Raw genomic sequence first — 17,576 nt, 5'->3', positions numbered from 1 at the left:
TCCATTTTCGTGGATGATTCCCCCAAGGCTCATGCAATTACGTTCAGCTAAGCAGAGCTTGGAGTGTCCAGTACCTGCTCCTGTTTACATGTGATGTGCGCCTCACCATGTGTTAACCTGGCTACCTCTACTGCAGTACCCAGCGAGGTGTGTGTATCTGCACAAGTCATGTGACAGCGCACCCTCTGAGTGTTCGCCCTGCTCTGAAGAATCATTGGCCTCTCACCCTTGCTGCTCTTTTGTCAACCTTGAAGAACTTCTGGGAAATGAAGGACATTGATGAGTACAGACAAGTGGAAAAGGTTAAAAGTCTGCATTATACATCTTTTGCCATTTCAGTTAATGGTGACAGCAATTCAAAATAAGTGAATGCTATGTTCCAAGTGTCAGCACAATATCTAGTTGTATAACCAAGTCTGTCTGAGAGTCCCATCTCTCCATTGCCTATACCCACACTGACTGTGTCACCCTACTAATCTCCAAGGCATTCTTCTCCACTGTGATCAGGGTGGCTTTGGCTTTCAGGCCATTCCCGGTTCTCTGCCTCTCCCTGGAGTTGTGCGCTCTCTTCTGCAATGAAAGAAAGCAGAGAGTCATGAGTGTGAGAAGTGCTAAGTCTGCAGAAGAATGAATGACATTTGTGGAGGATGACTGTGAGGCATGGGTGTGAGATAGTACTAAGATGAGGCTGAGTGTCAGTGCTGGCAAAGGGACACAGTGGTGTAGTGGTAATATCAGTGGACTTGTAATCCAAAAGCCCAGGCTATTGACCTGGGGACATGGATTCAAATCCCACCATGGCACCTGGTGGAATTTAAATTAAATTAATTAATAAAAATCTAGAATTGAAAGCTAGTCTCAGTAATGGTGCCATAAAGCTATCATTGATTGTCATAAAACCCCATCTGGTTCACTGATGCCCTTTAGGGAAGGAAACCTGCCATCCTTACCTGGTCTGGCCTACATGTGACTCCAGACCCACAGCAATGTGGTTGGCTCTTAACTGCCTTCTAAAATGGCCTAGCAAGCTACTCAGTTGTGAAGGACAATTTGAGATGGGCAAAAATGCTGGCCATGCCAGCAACGCCCACATCCCATGAAAGATTTTTTTTTTAATTGGAGATTTGAGGAGGTGCCTTGAGAGAAAATAATGAGTGGAACTGCAAGGTGTGTTATTCTGAGGAATGCTATGCAGGAGAATGCTGAGGAATTCAGAGTGCGGTTGGCACCTGTAAGTTGCATACCACTCACATTTCCTAACCTAATGAGGTCAGTCAACCTTTTGTGACACTGGGTCCATGTCCTCAGGACCTTATGCCTGCTGCTAACAGTCTCCAAAACTTCCATCCACATCTCTTTAGTGTGCTTGGGTGGCCTCTTCTGACCATCCACAGGGAACAGCACAGCCCTCCAGAATCACCTCCAAGGGAAAAGTCAGTGAACCGAGTAGCAGTTTTCCCATGCCTTCCTTCCATTCTTCTCCCTCCCCCAGCCTTCAGCAGCAATCTTGAATGCAGGCATTCTTACCCCTGCCAGGGTCCCTTTCAATAGAAAGCCTTTCATTGACAGGTGCGAGGTAACATCACACTCCACACTCTGTGATTGGTCAGAAAATCTGGACGCAGGATGCTAATACTGTGGCTGAGTTAAATAGCTCACTGCTGAAACAAATGGGTTCCCAATTTGCTATCAGACCCTGCTCTGCGAGCGGATTTGTTTCAATAAAATTCTGCCCAATGGACCTGCAATTCCTGAGCCCAGAAAGATGGTTTCTGGATGCATTGGCAGTAATGGAGGTGGTTGGAGGACAGGGGCCGTGTGGAGGGGTCGGGAGGTTGATGGATGTGTGGAAGGAATTCCACTTTTCTGCATTTGTTATCATCCAAATCAGGTGAAGTAAAAATGTCATATGGCATGTTTCTCTGATACCCCTAGCAACACTGAACATGAGGGACATTTATGAATCCCTAGCATCAAGAGTTGTTATGGCCAACAGAAGGAAGAAAGGGATGAATTTAGAACAATTTTCAGTTGTAAGCCACAGCCCTATTGAAACATTAACACCACAAAAGTTCTGCAGCAAAATTCCTGAACCCTTTCGTCCCAAAGAGACGGACTTCCCATGTGTGCTGAAATATCAGTTGGTGGCCACATCCACGGGAGCCAGGAAAAGGCTGAGGCAGTTCTAGTGGCAGTCAAAGGGACCACCACTCAAGGGGCACAGGTGTCACCTTTCAGCCCCTCGCCCCCTCCGACTCAGGAGCTATGTGTGTGCCAGGGCCCTGTGACAGAGGCAGCCCCTGCCATGCCGCCCCCACAGGCATCTCCAAGACAAGAAGGAAGCCAGGGGCATCTCAGCCGTGGTAGAGAGTAGGGAGCAGGCTGTCTCCACCACTTCCTATGCCATAGGGTGAGCACCCCATGGAAATGTTAGGGAGAGGAAAGTTCCACAGTGATGAATGCACTTAATGTAGACACTTAATTGTCTACATCTGTCTGTTATTTATTTGCCTCAAAATAACTTCCATCACTCTGACAGGTGTATTGTTGTCTCATCTCAAAAGGGGGATACGAACATACAAATTAGGAGCAGGAGTAGGCCACTCGACCCATCGGGTCTGCTCCGCCATTCAATAAATTCATGACTGAACTGCTTACTCCACATTTCCACCTACCCCCGATAACCTTCCACCCCCAGATGTTGCACTGTGGGCTGGGTGGAAGGGATGTGGAGCCCTAGGAATGTTATGTGCCCATGCTTTGTGATGTTAGTTAATGGTGGACGGAAGGACTCTCCATCTGCATGTTCATGGCTGCCAATGCAGCCTCGCAGTTGAGGGTCATCACGGGAAAATAGCTGTCTATGCTGGAAGGTGAGTTGTGGGGTCATCAGCGGCAAAGGCTCGGTGGAGATCAGGTGAAGCGCTGCTGAATCAATGTGACCCTTGCTGCCTTGCCAGCCTGCAGTTCAACCTGAGATCTAGGACAGCATGGTCAGGCATTCTCTGCTGCCTGGAGCTATCCCTTCCTTCTCCTCTTCTTCCTCCCAGTTCTCCTCTGTGGTAGAGTGGCATTCCAGCACCTCTTCCTCATCCATCTCCAGGCCTCTTTCCAGTGTCTTGTTGTGCAGGGCGCAGCAGACAACCACGATGAGGGAGACTCTCACCGGTTCATACTAGAGGGCACCACTCGACTGGTCAAGGCAACGGAAGTGTATCTTCAAGAAGCCAATGGTCTGGGCAATGTAGGTCCATTGTAGGAGATGACTCTGGTTGTAGCGCCTCTCCCCACCCATGTCCAGGGCTTTGAACAGGCGTCAGCAGTCACCTCTTTAGTGGATAACCCTTATCCATCAGCAGCCACCCATACAATGTGCATGTGGGCCTGAAGAGGCGTGGCATCTGCGACCCTCACAAGATGAAGGAGTCATGACAGCTGCCCAGGAACGGTGCACAGACCTACACAAGATCATAAGAACCGGAGATCATAAGAAATAGGAACAGGAGCCTAGCATTTGGCCCCTCGAGCCTGCTCTGCCATTCAATAAGATCATGGCTGATCTGATTGTGACCTTAACTGCACTTTCCTGCCTGTCCCCCCATAACCCTGGACTCCCTTATCAATCAAAAATCTGTCTAACTCAGCTGTGAATATATTCAATGCCTCAGCTGCCACTGCTCTCTGGGGAAGAGAATTCCAAAGATTAATGACCCCCGAGAGAAGAAATTCCTCCTCATCTCCGTTTTAAATGGAGATCCCTCAATCTGAAACTGTGGTCCACGAGGAGAAACATCCTTTCAGTATTTACCCTGTCAAGCCCCCACAGAATCTTATACGTTTCAATAAAATCAGCTCTCAGTCTTCTAAACTCCAATGAGTATAAGCCCAATCTGCTCAACCTTTCCTCATAAGACAAAACCCTCTCCCAGGAATCAGCCTAGTGAACCGTCTCTGAACTGCTTCCAATGCAAGCACGACTCTCCAGATAAGCTAACCAAAACTGTACACAGTACTCTCGGAGCAGTCTCACCAATGTCCTGTACGGTTGTATCAAGACTTCCTTACTTTTATACTCCACCCGCCATGCAAGATTCGCTTCCTGTGGCCACAGACCAACTGGACATTCAAAGAGTAAGTAGCCCTTTCTGTTCAAGAATCTGACTGGCTGGTCTGTCGGTACCTTCATGGTTATGTGGGTGCAATCGATGATGCCCTGAACCTGAGGGAATCCATCAATGGTGGTAAAGCCCTAAGCCCTTTGTGCCAGCACAGGCCCATCTGTGTTAAAGTGAATGCAGTCTCCCTCTTGGATATGGCATCCGTGATCTGCCTGATGAGTTGCTGATTGCGAGATGCCATCTAGTTCCACAGCTGATCCCTGGAATGAGCCGGTTGCATCGAAATTGATGGCTGAAGGTAAGCGACTGCCAGGGGAGTCACGAGGCCTCAGGTCATTGTGGATCAAAGCACACAAGTCCTAGACCATCTGCCTGGATTGGAGTAGCCTTCCACAGCACTGGCAGCCTGTCATTTACAGGAAGCTGATGCTTAGGCAGTAGACCAATATCTTGGATAGCGCCTTCTTCGCCTTGTAGCCCCCTGCTGTGCTCCTCTGACTTTCTGCTGTCCAAGAGATTGCATCTGCCGCAGCTCATCCTGTCTGCTCTGCCCAATGTCAGAGTAGCCTGTTCCCATCTGAAATCCCTCAGCTGTGCTTTCTGCGTTCACCAGGCCTTACCCTGCCAAATTCAGGTGCCCAACTGATGGCAGTGGACTCACATCCCTCTTCAGATTCCTACCACTCACCACTGACAAATGCAAGTCTTACAGCTCCAGCAATGGCTACTCTGTGCCATGTTTGGAGTAACTGAGCTTTATTTTGTGCCTCTGTACTATTTTAATTAGTCTTTCTCATATATATGATGTCACGACAATAACAGAGACCTGGCTGGATACTAAGTATTCCTGGATAGAAGGTGTTCAGCAAAGATAGGAAAGGAAGGAAAGCAGGAGGGCTGGCTGCATTGATTAGGGAGACCATTACAGTGCTGGAGACAGAGGATGTTGCAGAGGGGTGAAGGATAGAATCTATTTGATTACAGCTAAGAAACAATAGAGGTATCATTACATTGCTAGGGGTATTCTATAGGCCACCAGCTAGTGGGAAGTATTTGGAAGAACAAATTTTCAAGGAAATTACAGAAAGGTGAATGAATTATAGAGAAGTTATAATGGGGAACTTTAAATTATCCTGATATAGACTGAGATAGTAATAGTGTAAAGGACAGTGAGGGGCAAGAGTTTCTAGAGTGTGTTCAGGAGAATTTTCTACATCAGTATGTTTCCAATCCAATGAGGAAGATGGCAATGCTGGATTTGGCTCTGGGGAATGAGGTGGAACAAGTCAAACAAGTGTCAGAAGGGGAACATTTAGGGGACAGTGACCATACTATCATAAGGTTTAAGTTACCAACGGAAAACCACAGGGGGCAATCCAGAGTAAAGATAATTATTGGGGCAGGACCAACTTCAATGGAGTGAAAATGGATCTAGTCCAAGTAAACTGGAATCAAATATTACAAGATAAAACTGTAACTGAACAATGGACTGCTTTTAAAAAAGGAGATATTTCAGGTAAAGTCAAGGGTCGGTAACATAAGGGGAAAAGGGAGGGTAAACAGTTCCAGAGTTCCCTGGATGATGAAAGAGATAGAGAGTAAGATGAAGCAGAAAAAAGTCAGCATATGACAGATGTCAGGTGGTTAATACAATTGAGAATCAGGCTGAATACAGAAGGTACGGGGGGAAGTGGAAAAAAACAAATAAGAGAAGCAAAGAGAGAGTATGAGAAGAGACTTGTGGCTGACATAAAAGGGAATCTAAAAGTCTTCCATAGGCACATAAATAGCAAAAGGGTAGTAAAAAGAGTGGGGCCTATTAGGGACCTAACAGGGAATTTATGCATGGAGGCAGAGAGCATGGTTGAGGTACTAAATGACTACATTGCATCTGCCTTTACCAAGGAAGAAGATGCTGCCCAAGTCATGGTGAAAGAGGAGGTAGTTGAGACACTGGATAGGCTAAAAATTGACAAAGATCAGCTTTAGATAGGCTGGCTGTACTTAAAGTTGACAACGCACCACAACTGAATGAGATGCAGTCAAGGATACTTAGAGAAGTAAGGGTGGAAATTGCAGAGGTACTGGCAATAATCTTCCAATCCTCCTGAGATACAGGGGCGGTGCCAGAGGACTGGAGAATTGCAAATGTTACATCCTTGTTCAAAAACGTGTGCAAGACAAGCCCTGCAACTACACCCTAGAAAGTTTAACTTCAGTGGTAGGAAAGCTTTTAGAAACAATAATTCAGGACAAAATTAATAGTCACTTGGACAAATGTGGATTAGTTAAGGAAAGCCAGCACGGATTTGTTAAGGGGAAATCGTGTTCAACTAACCTGCTTGTGTTTTTTGATGAGGTAACAGGGTTGGTGGGGATAATATGGTTGATATGGTGTACATGGACTTCCAAAAGGCATTTGATAAAGTGTCACAGAACAGGCTTGTCAGCAAAGTTAAAGCCCATGGAATAAAGGGACAGTAGCAGCATGGATACGAAACTGACTGAGTGACAGACATCAGAGAGTAGTGGTGAATGGTTGTTGTCCGGACTGGAGGGAAGTATATGGTGGGGTTCCCAAGGGGTTGGTATTAGCATGGCTGCTTTTCTTGATGTACATTAGGGTGTACAGGGCACAATTTCAAAATTTGTGGATGACACAAAACTTGGAAGTATTTTGAACTGTAAGAAGGAAAGTGATACTCTTCAAGAGCACATAGACAGGCTGGTGGAATGGTCGGACAAGTGGCGGATGGAATTTAATGCAGAGAAATGTGAAGTAATTCATTTTGGTAGGAAGAACGAGGAGAGACAATATAAACTAAACGGTACAATTCTAAAGGGGGTGTGGGAGCAGAGGGATCTGGGGGTATATGTGCACAAATCATTGAAGATGGAAGGGCAGGTTGAGAAAACAGTTAATAAAGCATATGGGATCCTGGGCTTTACAAATAGGGGAATAGTGTACAAAAACAAGGAAGTTATGATAAACCTGTATCCTCGATGTTCCCTTTCTTTAAAAATTGTAAACTGCTTCTGACAAGCCTGTTAATGAGCTCCTCAATGAACTCAATAGTCACTTAATTGGAGGCGTACTGGGTTACTGTTCGTTCCCTCCCGGTGTCCCTTTAAAAATGGCTTTGCATTCCAGAGGCAGCGGGACCCAGTGCTGACCTCCAATGGGCTTTAAGAATTCAGTCCCACATATATTGTTCTTTCTCCTTGGTCAAATGATTATGATTTCATACTACCCATGCAGAACAATTTTGTCTTGAAGACAAAATGCATATAAAAGGACAAAAACACTCTCTAAACAAAGAAAATTCAGGAAGTTCATGTGTTCTAATCGTCTAAGACTGATGCCTTTAGAGGGACTAGATTTGAGAGGTTAAATAACTAATGCCTTGGCTGAAATTCTTGTTCTTCAAAATAAACTGTTTTTAGGTTTTCAAATCAACTGGTTGCAGGTGCAGGGTAACTGATGGTTGTTACTGCAAGCCAAGGGAGTGAGGACCGGTTTAAACCATTAAGCATAGTCTCTTATTCCTCCTTAAATGGCCGGAATTTAACGTTGGGCAGGAGGCCCCACCCACTGACCGAAAAGTCAGGGGAGAATTAGCCTCCATTGGGCCTGGGAGCCACGCCAGGACTTTATATGCCCCAGGCTCTTAATTAGCTTTGGAAGTCCTGCCTCCAAGAGCTGCTGACCAATCAGCAGGCCGGTAGCTCTGAGTCCCAGCAGTGCCACCGGGAACAGTGGCCACTGCTTGGAATGCACCCAGCCACAGCAGCACGAGGGACGCCGGCTCAGAAACAAGGTGCCTGGGGCCTCGCCGGGGCCAATCGGCCAGGCCCTGGTGAGGCAAGGGAGATCAGTTGGGAGTGGGGGGGAAGGGAAAATGTAGTGTAGTGGGGGTAATTGGGCCGTGAGTGTCCCTACTGCCCAATCAGGAGGGACCTTCCAGCCCGCAAGGAGGCCGCCAGGTTTCACTATGCGGCCTCCTGGAGAACCTCAGCCGCCCACCAGTAATATACCAATGCTGGCAGGAGGAGGCCCTTAAGTGGCAGTTAATTGGCCACTCAGGGGCCTTGATTGGCCTGGGTTGGGCTGGCCATTTGTCACTGCCGCACTTCATAAAATTGCAGCAGTGGCGGGAAGGCATTGGGAATGTCACCCCCCACTTCCGAACTCAATTTTATGACCCCTCCCACCAGCCCATTGCTGCAGGGTTGTGGGGGGGGCAGGGGGGGGGTAAAATTCCGGCCAATGTGTCATGCATATTAGCGATCTCTTGCTGTTTGTTGAAATTAAATCTCCCTGCCTCCAAACCTACCATGGGGGAGAGCATAAAATCAGGTGGGAGGGAGCAGGAGGGGGAACAATCCTCGCCTCTGCCAAAATTTAGTTGAGGCCCTTAACTGGGTAATCAACACCTAATTAAGGATTTCCTCCCACTGCAGCCACAAGGACCCGTGCAGCGAGCGGTCCTGTCGCCGCATAGGAAGCTGCTTCCCAGCTCCGGGGGTGGGGTGGGGGGGGGGGGGGGGAAGTAGGGGGATGCGGGGTTCCCTTGTTCAAAGGCACTTTGTGCCTGAACAAGAGAGCTGGAATCAGGAAGGGAGAGGGTGCCGCTGAAGGTCACCCGCTGCCCTTGCTGTCGACACCCCCTTGCCCCCTCCCCTGTGGCCCCCACTCCATGAGACTCCACCCGCTCAGACCTACCTTGAGCCTGATTCCAGCGCCGCTCCTTGGTGTCTGGTGGATGCAGCTACAGCAGCAGCCACTGCCTCTGTGGTGGTGCTGCGGTTGCTGGCCTCTGATTGGCTGGCAACACTGCAAGGCCTAAACTTCCAGCAGCGGTGTCCTAGATCATACGGAAGGCCTGCCACTGTCCAGTTAAGTGCTCAACTGGCACTAAATTCGGCGGGCCTTCCATACAAGAGCCGACATAGGGATCACGGCATCGGTTTCCCCCAACATCGAGATCTCCACCACGAGCACAAAATTCCACCCAAGTGGTTATAAGATAGTGTCTGGGCCTGGACATGTACCGTGCCGCATCCACGATTGAGCAGAATTGGAGGAATGTTGAGAAAAGAGAAAAGCATGAGTGGGTGAATTTTTCTGCAGTTCTGTTTTTTGGGGTATAATTTAAGGGACTTAAGCCTCTCTCAGTGTAGAGTCTTGAGCTGAGGATGCGACGATAGGATGCAGAAGGGGCATGGAAGAAAGTCACAGCTTCTACCTAAGGAACAAGGGATAGTATAATTCTCAATTGTGCCTAGTAACTACGGCTTCAATAGTGTATTGATTCGTATGCATGAATAAAACTCTTGACTGTTAACAATATGCTGTCAGTGTTGAACAACTGAACACAGTCCAAAGAGACTAGTAAACATATTGCTGCTCCAAACCTATATTCCTTATCTTTTAGCAGATGGAATCGAGGGCCAATTTCATGGTTGGGAAAAATGGGTACAAAAATGTTGAACATTCTGCTCTGCTTTCAGGTGCTACCTATCCAGAGAAACAAAGGAACTTTGGAACACGAGTCGGCTGTTTCGCCCCTCAAGCCTGTTCCACCATTCAATATCATGGCTGATTTGTGACCTGACTCCATATACCCAGTTTTGCCCTATATCTCTTCAATACCTTTGGTTAACCAATATTTATCAATCTCAGATTTAAGATCAACAATTGATTACAGCATCAAATGCCATTTGCAGAAGAGTTTCCAAATTTCTATCACCCTTTGTGTGTGGAAATGTTTCTTAACTTCATTCTTGAAAGATCTGGCTCTAACTTTTAGACTATGCTCCTAGTCCTAGACTCCCCAACTCGTGGAAATAGTTCTTCTCCATCTGTTCCCCTTAATAGCTTAAAAGCTTCAATCAAATCACTCCTTAAACTTCTAAATTCAAGGGAATGCATCCCTAGTTTGTGTAATCACTTCTCATAATTTAATCCTTGCAGTCCAGGGGGTAGAAATCTGTCTTGGGCAGTGATGTTAAATTGGCAGTATCGTATTAGCTGCACCCGATATTCATCCGAACACACGAATTAGAAGCAGGAGCACGCCACTCAGCCTCTCGATCCTGCTCCGTCATTCAACAGGATCATGGCTGATCTGATTGTAACCTGAATTCCACATTCCCGCCTATGCCCAATAACCTTTCGCCCCCTTGCTTATCAAGAATCTACCTACCTCTGCCTTAAAAATATGCACAGACTCTGCTTCCACCGACTTTCAAGGAAGAGAGTTCCAAAGACTCACGACCCTCAGAGAAAACATTTCTCCTCATCTCTGTCTTAAATGGGCAATCCCTTACTTTTAAACAGTGACCCCTTGTTTGAGATTCTCCCACAAGAGGAAACATTGTTTCCATATCCACCCTGTCAAGGCCCCTCAGAATCTTATATTTCAATCAAGTCACCTCTTGCTCTTCTGAACTCCAGCAGATACAAGCCTAGCCTGTCAACCTTTCCTCATAAGAAAATCCACCCATTCCATCTCTGGTCTAGTAAATCTTCTCTGAACTGCTTCCAACGCATTTACATCCTTCCTTAAATAAAGAGACCAATACTGTGCATAGATGTGGTCACACCAATGCCCTGTACAACAGAAGCATAACCTCCCTACATTTGTATTCAATTCCCCTCACAATAAATGACAACATTCTATTCGTGTCATGCTAGACCCCCAACTGCCAAGAATGATGCATATTAATTTCACCACATGGACATTAAATTTCAAATTGTTGCTGGGAAGAAGAGAAGGCCTGTTACAAGGGCTGCCAGACACTTGGCTGGAAGACAGTTACATACCAATAGGGACAAGAGAGGTTACTTCCCTTATCCATTTAACCCACAATGGACTTTGAGCACCAGACTTTGAAGGCAGGGAAGGGCATTCCAGTCCCTGCTACGAGGATACAATCCACAGAGCCAAGACGTCGTCAGACCAGTTAGTCACATGACTAACCTGCTTGGCAACCTGGGTTTTTCTGAATTGTACTAACAGCTTGAACTCAGAGTGTCTGTTTGCTTTGGACTGAAAAGACCTTTCCTGGCTGGTTCACCAAAGTCTCTCCTGTCTGCTCCCATCTCTTTCTCATGGAACTCCAAACCCACTGAAGACACATGAACCCCAAAACACAGAAGTCTCCTACAGCGAACAAGGTTTAAGAATAATACTGGGCCCCAACGAAAAGCAAGATCTAGCTACAATCACGGACTCTACAGTGAGCTCAAAGATACGTAACATAAATCCTCTTCAGAGATTGCCTCAAACTTACACACTTTATTTCCTCTGCTCTGTTCTGTCTCTATCTGCATGTGTGTATTGCGTATGCTTGCTAGCGTGGGCGCATCATGTATCCGTAGGCGTTAACCGAATTAGAATGTAAGTTTAAGTTTAGTTTAGTTTAGAGATACAGCACTGAAACAGGCCCTTCGGCCCACCGAGTCTGTGCCGACCATCAACCACCCATTTATACTAATCCTACACTAATTCGGCAGCCATAAAGGCGGGGCTAAAGTGTGGCGAGTCGAAGAGACTTAGCAGTTGGCAGGAAAAAAGACAGAGGCGCAAGGGGACAGCCAACTGTGTAACAGCCCCGACAAACAAATTTTTCTGCAACACCTGTGGAAGAGCCTGTCACTCTAGAATTGGCCTTTATAGCCACTCCAGGCGCTGCTCCACATACCACTGACCACCTCCAGGCGCTTACCCATTGTCTCTCGAGATAAGGAGGCCAAAGAGAACACTAATTCCATATTCCTACCACATACCCATTGTCCCTATATTTCCCTACCACCTACCTATACTAGGGGCAATTTATAATGGCCAATTTACCTATCAACCTGCAAGTCTTTGGCATGTGGGAGGAAACCGGAGCACCCGGAGGAAACCCACGCAGACACAGCGAGAACTTGCAAACTCCACACAGTACTGCCACACAGGCAGTACCCAGAATTAAACCCGGGTCGCTGGAGCTGTGAGGCTGCGGTGCTAACCACTGCGCCACCCAATAGATTCCACTTTTCTTCTTTAAACCTAAGAAAACCTGTTTGTGCTGGTTTCTTTGCCTTATAATTAGAAAGTGGTGAACAGGGATTCACCAAGGGGGAGCTAAAACACAGTGTTTTAAAAATTATACCCTATTACGGTAAGACCAGGCTGAGAGGGAACCCTAAACCCCTTTCTCACCTGATTGTAACAATTAGCTTTCCTAGTTACTTACTGTACCTGCGTACTAACCTTTTGCAATTCATGTACTAAAACACCCAAATCCCTCTGCATCTCAGAGCTCTGCAATCTCTCACCATTTAGATAATATGTTTCTTTTTTATCCTTCCTTCCAAAATGGACAATTTCACATTTTTCCAAATTGTACTCCATTTGCCAGATCTTTGACCACTCACTTAACCTACCTATATTCCTCTGTAGCCTCCTTATGTCCTCTTCACAATCTGATTTCCTACCTGTCTTTGTGTCATCAGCAAATTTAGCAACCAGTCTTCATTCAAGACATTTATGTAAATTGTAAAAATTTGAGGCCCCAGCACTGATCCCTGTGGCACACCACTCATTACAATCTGCCAACCAGAAAATTACCCATTTATGCCGACTCCCTGTTTCCTGTTAGCTAGCCAATCTGCCAATATGTTCCCCCCTATACCATGAGCTTTTATTTTCCGCAATAACTTTTAATGTGGCACCTTATCAAATGCCTTCTGGAAATTCAGTTCCATTGCTGTCAAAGTTTGGGTTACTCATCTGCAGCAATTATGCAAATGGTTTCATAACACACTGTTGTATTTGTACAAACAGAGATAAAACTTTACAAAACTGATTGGAAACTCAATTAGCAATTCAATCCAACTTATTATTGAACCATTGAACTTCCCACCTACCTCTCCATTAAGGAAGCGTATGTCAGCAAGGATTCTGATTAAATCAGTTGTAGAATAACATACTTTGTATAGAGAATGCCTGGCTAAAGGTATTATTGTTTCGCTGCTGTCAATCGTTCCCTCTGACAGAGCTGTAGTTATTTTTATATTTTCATCTGAAATAAACCAAAAAGATAATAAAATACATTTCCTAGCTCATGCACACAGACTTAGACTTTTTGGGAAAAACAATAATTCTTCCGCTCTTACCATCATCAAAGCTGTCTGCTTTCAATCGTCCGTCATCATACAATAGGCAAAATTGACAAGCTGTACGACAGACATCCCAAACTTCTTGCTTACGAGCAACTTTAACTAAATCAGCCCAGATTCTCAGCCTACAAACCCAACAAAATATTTTAAGTATCTATTGTAATAATGAATGACAAATACTATCAACATTGCAGGTGTGACAATTAAGCTCTGCTTTTCTATAAACAATGCAGCAATGTTCATAAAGAAACACATGGGATTTACTTGTTGAAATATTAGTTACTAACATTTCCAAAAAATTGTTTTAGGTGGTTCAAACCTATTTGATGTGCAACAAAGTTCAACTCATCCTTCTTAAATCAACTGCTCATTAAACAAGTGTGGAGACAATTAAACCTCATGCCTGATGCCAGGTGATGAGAGTTCCACTGAAGTCTTTTAACAGCGTAATGTTGAATTTCCCAGAGGAGACTGCAAACAAACCCCCAAGTCCCACCCTGACCACCCAAGCCCCCTCAATACTGCCCTGCATGCTGAAGGGGGTGCACAAAAAAATCCTTCCATTACTTCCTCAATAGAATTTAAAGGACATGCACAAACAAGGCTCAAGCCAACATAACCAGATTCTGCCCCAAATTCCTGGCCAATTTTGAGGGCTCATATTTATAAGTCTGGCTGTTCCCAATTGCAAAAGATGAATTTATAGCAAACAAATATAATCAGATTTTATTTCTTCTTTCTCTGACTGCCATTCCACATTGCTGAAGGACATTTGATCTTCAAGTGAGAACTAGGCCAAATGCAATAAGTTGAGAGGGGAAGCGAAAGGGACAATAAGACTGGCAAAGAAAGAGTATGAGAATGGAATGGCAGTTAACATAAAAGGATACGCAAAAATCTTCTATCGGCATGTAAGTTGTAAGTTGGTAGTAAGAGGTGGAAGGGGGGCCTATTAAGGACAAAGAGGGTGATATATGCTGAGGGGTACAGGGCAAGGCTAGAATACTTAATGAGTACTTCGTATCAGTGTTTATGAAGAAAGAGGATGCTGACAAAATAGCAATAGAAGCAGAGTTGGTAGACGTGATGAATGGGGTGAAAACTGATAAGCAGGATGTACTGGAAAGGCTTGCTACGCTTCGCGTCGATAAGTCACCTGCTTGCTAAAAAAACTGGGAGTGGAGATAGTGGAAGCGCTTGCCATAATTTTCCAATCTTCCCTAGATATGGGGGAGGTGCCAGAGGATTGGGGAGTGGCAAATATGACACCCTTATTCAAGAAAGGGCATGAGGACAATTCTAATAACCAGAGGCCCATCAGTTAAACATCTGTGGTGGTAAGGTTTTAGAAAAAAAATCAACAGGCACTTGGAGAGATTTGAATAAGGAGAGCCAGCACGGATTTATAAAAGGCTGATTGTGCTTAACTAATCCAATTGAATTTTTTGATGAAGTAACAGAGATGCATGATGAAGGGAATGCAATGGATATTGTCCATATGGATTTTACGAAAGCCTTTGACAAAGTGCCACATAAAAGGCTGGTTAACAAAACTGAGGCTCAAGGAATAGGCCAGTCAGTGTCAGCTTGGATTAAAAAAAAGTTGGCTAAAGGACAGAAAACAGCAAGTCATGGCACATGGTTTGTTGCTCAGACTGGAAGATGGTTGATAGTGATGTTCCCCAAAGTTCAGTGCTAGCACCACTGATTTTTTTTTTATATAAATGACTTGGATATTGGAATACAGATTGAAATTGCAAAATTTGCCTATGATACCAAACTTGGAGGTGTGGCAGACAGTGAGGATGATACCAACTAACTGCAACAGGACATAGATAGGCTGGCAGACTGGACAGACAAGTGGCAGTTGGAATTTAATATAGAGAAGTGTGGGGTGATGCATTTTGGCAAAAGAGATAGGGAGAGGCAATATAGACTAAATGATACAGTTGTTGAGAGTGTACAGAGACAGAGAAACCTAGGTGTGCATGCGCATAGATCTTGAAGTTGACAGGACATATTGAGAGCATAATTAGCGAAGCACATGGGATCTTCGGCTTCATAAATATTTTTATTTATTTAGAGATACAGCACTGAAACAGCCCTTCGGCCCACCAAGCCTGTGCCGACCAACAACCACCCATTTATACTAATCCTACATTAATCCCATACTCCCTACCACATCCCCCACAATTCTCCTACCACCTACCTACACTAAGGGCAATTTACAATGGCCAATTTACCTATCAACCTGCAAGTCTTTGGCTGTGGGAGGAAACCAGAGCACCCGGCAGAAACCCACGCAGTCAGAGGGAGAACTTGCAAACTCCACACAGGCAATACCCAGAACTGAACCCGGGTCGCTGGAGCTGTGAGGCTGCGGTGCTAACCACTGCGCCGCCCTAGAGATGCTGAGTACAAAAGCAGGAAAGTTATACCGAATCCTTATAAAGCTCTGGTTAGGCCACAACTAGAGTATTGTGTCCAGTTCTGGTAACCACACTTTCGGAAGGATGTGAGGATCCTTAACAGGGATCAGAGGAGATTTACCAGAATGGTTCCAGGGAAGAGGGATTTTAGTTACAAGGTAAGGTTGGAGAAGCTTGCGTTGTTCTCTGTGGAGCAAGGGAGATTGAAGGGAGATTTGATACAGGTGTACAAGATTATGACAGGTTTAGATAAGGTAGACAAAGAAAAGCTGTTCCCATTCGCTGATGGTATATGGACTACGGGACACTGATTTAAGGTTTTGGGCAAGAAACGCAGGGGAGATGTGAGCAAGAACTTTTTTGTGCAACGAGTAATAATGACCTGGAACACACTGCCTATGAGTGTTGGAGGCAGAGACGATGAATGATTTCAAAAAGGAAATTGGACGAGCACTTGAGGGAAATAAACTTGCAGGGTTACAGGGATAGAGCAGGGGAATGAGATTGATTAGATTGCTCTACAAGGAACCATCTTGGACCCAATGGACAGAATAGCCTCCTTCTGTGCCAAAATGACTCGAGTTTCCTTGACTCCCTTTCCACTCCATCCCAAAACCTCACTAGAAGTGCAGCAGATACACTATTTATGCATGTAGACAGAGTTTCCACCACATTTCCAGAAAAGTTACAATGGTGGAGAGAGCAGCTTTGAGGAAAATCCCAGCCAAGCCGTTTCCTGTTCTATAAATATATGAAAGAAGGGCAAGAAAGCTCATCAAGAATCATCCATATAACCTCGAAAATTGTACAACATTGAAGCACCTCCCCGCTCATCCACACCTCTTTACCAACCACATAATCTCCTGCAAGAAGCAAATACATTTTTTTTAAAAATGTGTGTCTAATTTCAAGAAAAAAATCTGGAAAATCGCTCTCATAATGCAAGGCTCCAAGAGACAGTGGCAGCCTACAAACACTCATTTTCATAGCTAACTAGCAAATTGTCCTCCATATGGAAACGTCCTCTTCTCACAGGAATTTACTAACTTCCCTCTTAAAGGTCAGTACAGCCTCCTTACCCACTGTATGCTTTGATAATCTGTTCTGGGGGCAATTACTCTGTGTGAAAGAAAGATCTTCTTACATCTAACCTAATCTATGTCGAATGATTTTATATGAATGCCCTACTGTCCGACCATCTTTATCGGCCTCAAATGTCCATCCAGTCAGACAGATTCTAATTCTTTCATCATTCAAAACCTCAATAATATGTTCTCTGAACCTGTGCTTCTCCAAATGAAAGTAATTCTTGAAACCTAGGGCTAAATTTTACCAAACCCCGACGTTGGGAGTCATGGCAGGGGGGGCCCAAAAAATACCTTTGGGAGAGGCCCACCACGGGCCTCGCCATCAGGAAGGCCCAGCCCGATATTTCCAGCGGCAGCAAGACCTCATGGTGCCCCGCCCCTTGCCGCTCAGCGACGGGATCAGTATTTAAATATGTTAATGAATGTAAATTAATGACTTAATGACTTAACTGGTCCAGCCGGCCGTCCCACGGCGATGCTGAGGTCAGTTGCCGGGATAAAGCTGAAGCATTTGCAACAATCTTCAGCCAGAAGTGCCGAGTTGATGATCCATCTTGGCCTCCTCCTGAAGTCCCCAGCATCACAGACGCCAGACTTCAGCCAATTCGATTCACTCCGTGTAATATACAAGGCTATGTACCCTGACAATATTCAGCAATCGTACTGAAGACCTGTGCTCCAGAACATGCTACGCCCCATCTAAGCTGTTCCAGTACAGCTACAACACAGGCATCTACCCAGCAATGTGGAAAATTGCCCAGGTATGTCCTGT

The 17,576-nt window shown here is 45.4% G+C and overlaps 1 protein-coding gene across 1 annotated transcript in view; it reads right to left on the bottom strand.

Annotated features, from left to right (window-relative positions):
* LOC137380601 (cilia- and flagella-associated protein 46) overlaps nucleotides 1–17,576 on the bottom strand; it is a 453,149-nt gene that overhangs the window by 302,788 nt on the left and 132,785 nt on the right. Inside the window, exons 15-16 of the mRNA XM_068052672.1 lie at nucleotides 13,285–13,412; nucleotides 13,036–13,190 (exon numbers count right to left, since the gene is read on the bottom strand). Coding sequence (XP_067908773.1) covers nucleotides 13,036–13,190; nucleotides 13,285–13,412 — 283 coding nt within the window. The remainder of the gene's footprint in view (nucleotides 1–13,035; nucleotides 13,191–13,284; nucleotides 13,413–17,576) is intronic.

This window comes from Heterodontus francisci, chromosome 20 (genome assembly GCF_036365525.1).
Source record: "Heterodontus francisci isolate sHetFra1 chromosome 20, sHetFra1.hap1, whole genome shotgun sequence".
Lineage (NCBI taxonomy): Eukaryota > Metazoa > Chordata > Chondrichthyes > Heterodontiformes > Heterodontidae > Heterodontus > Heterodontus francisci.
This window is presented reverse-complemented; position numbering and strand designations above follow the sequence as displayed.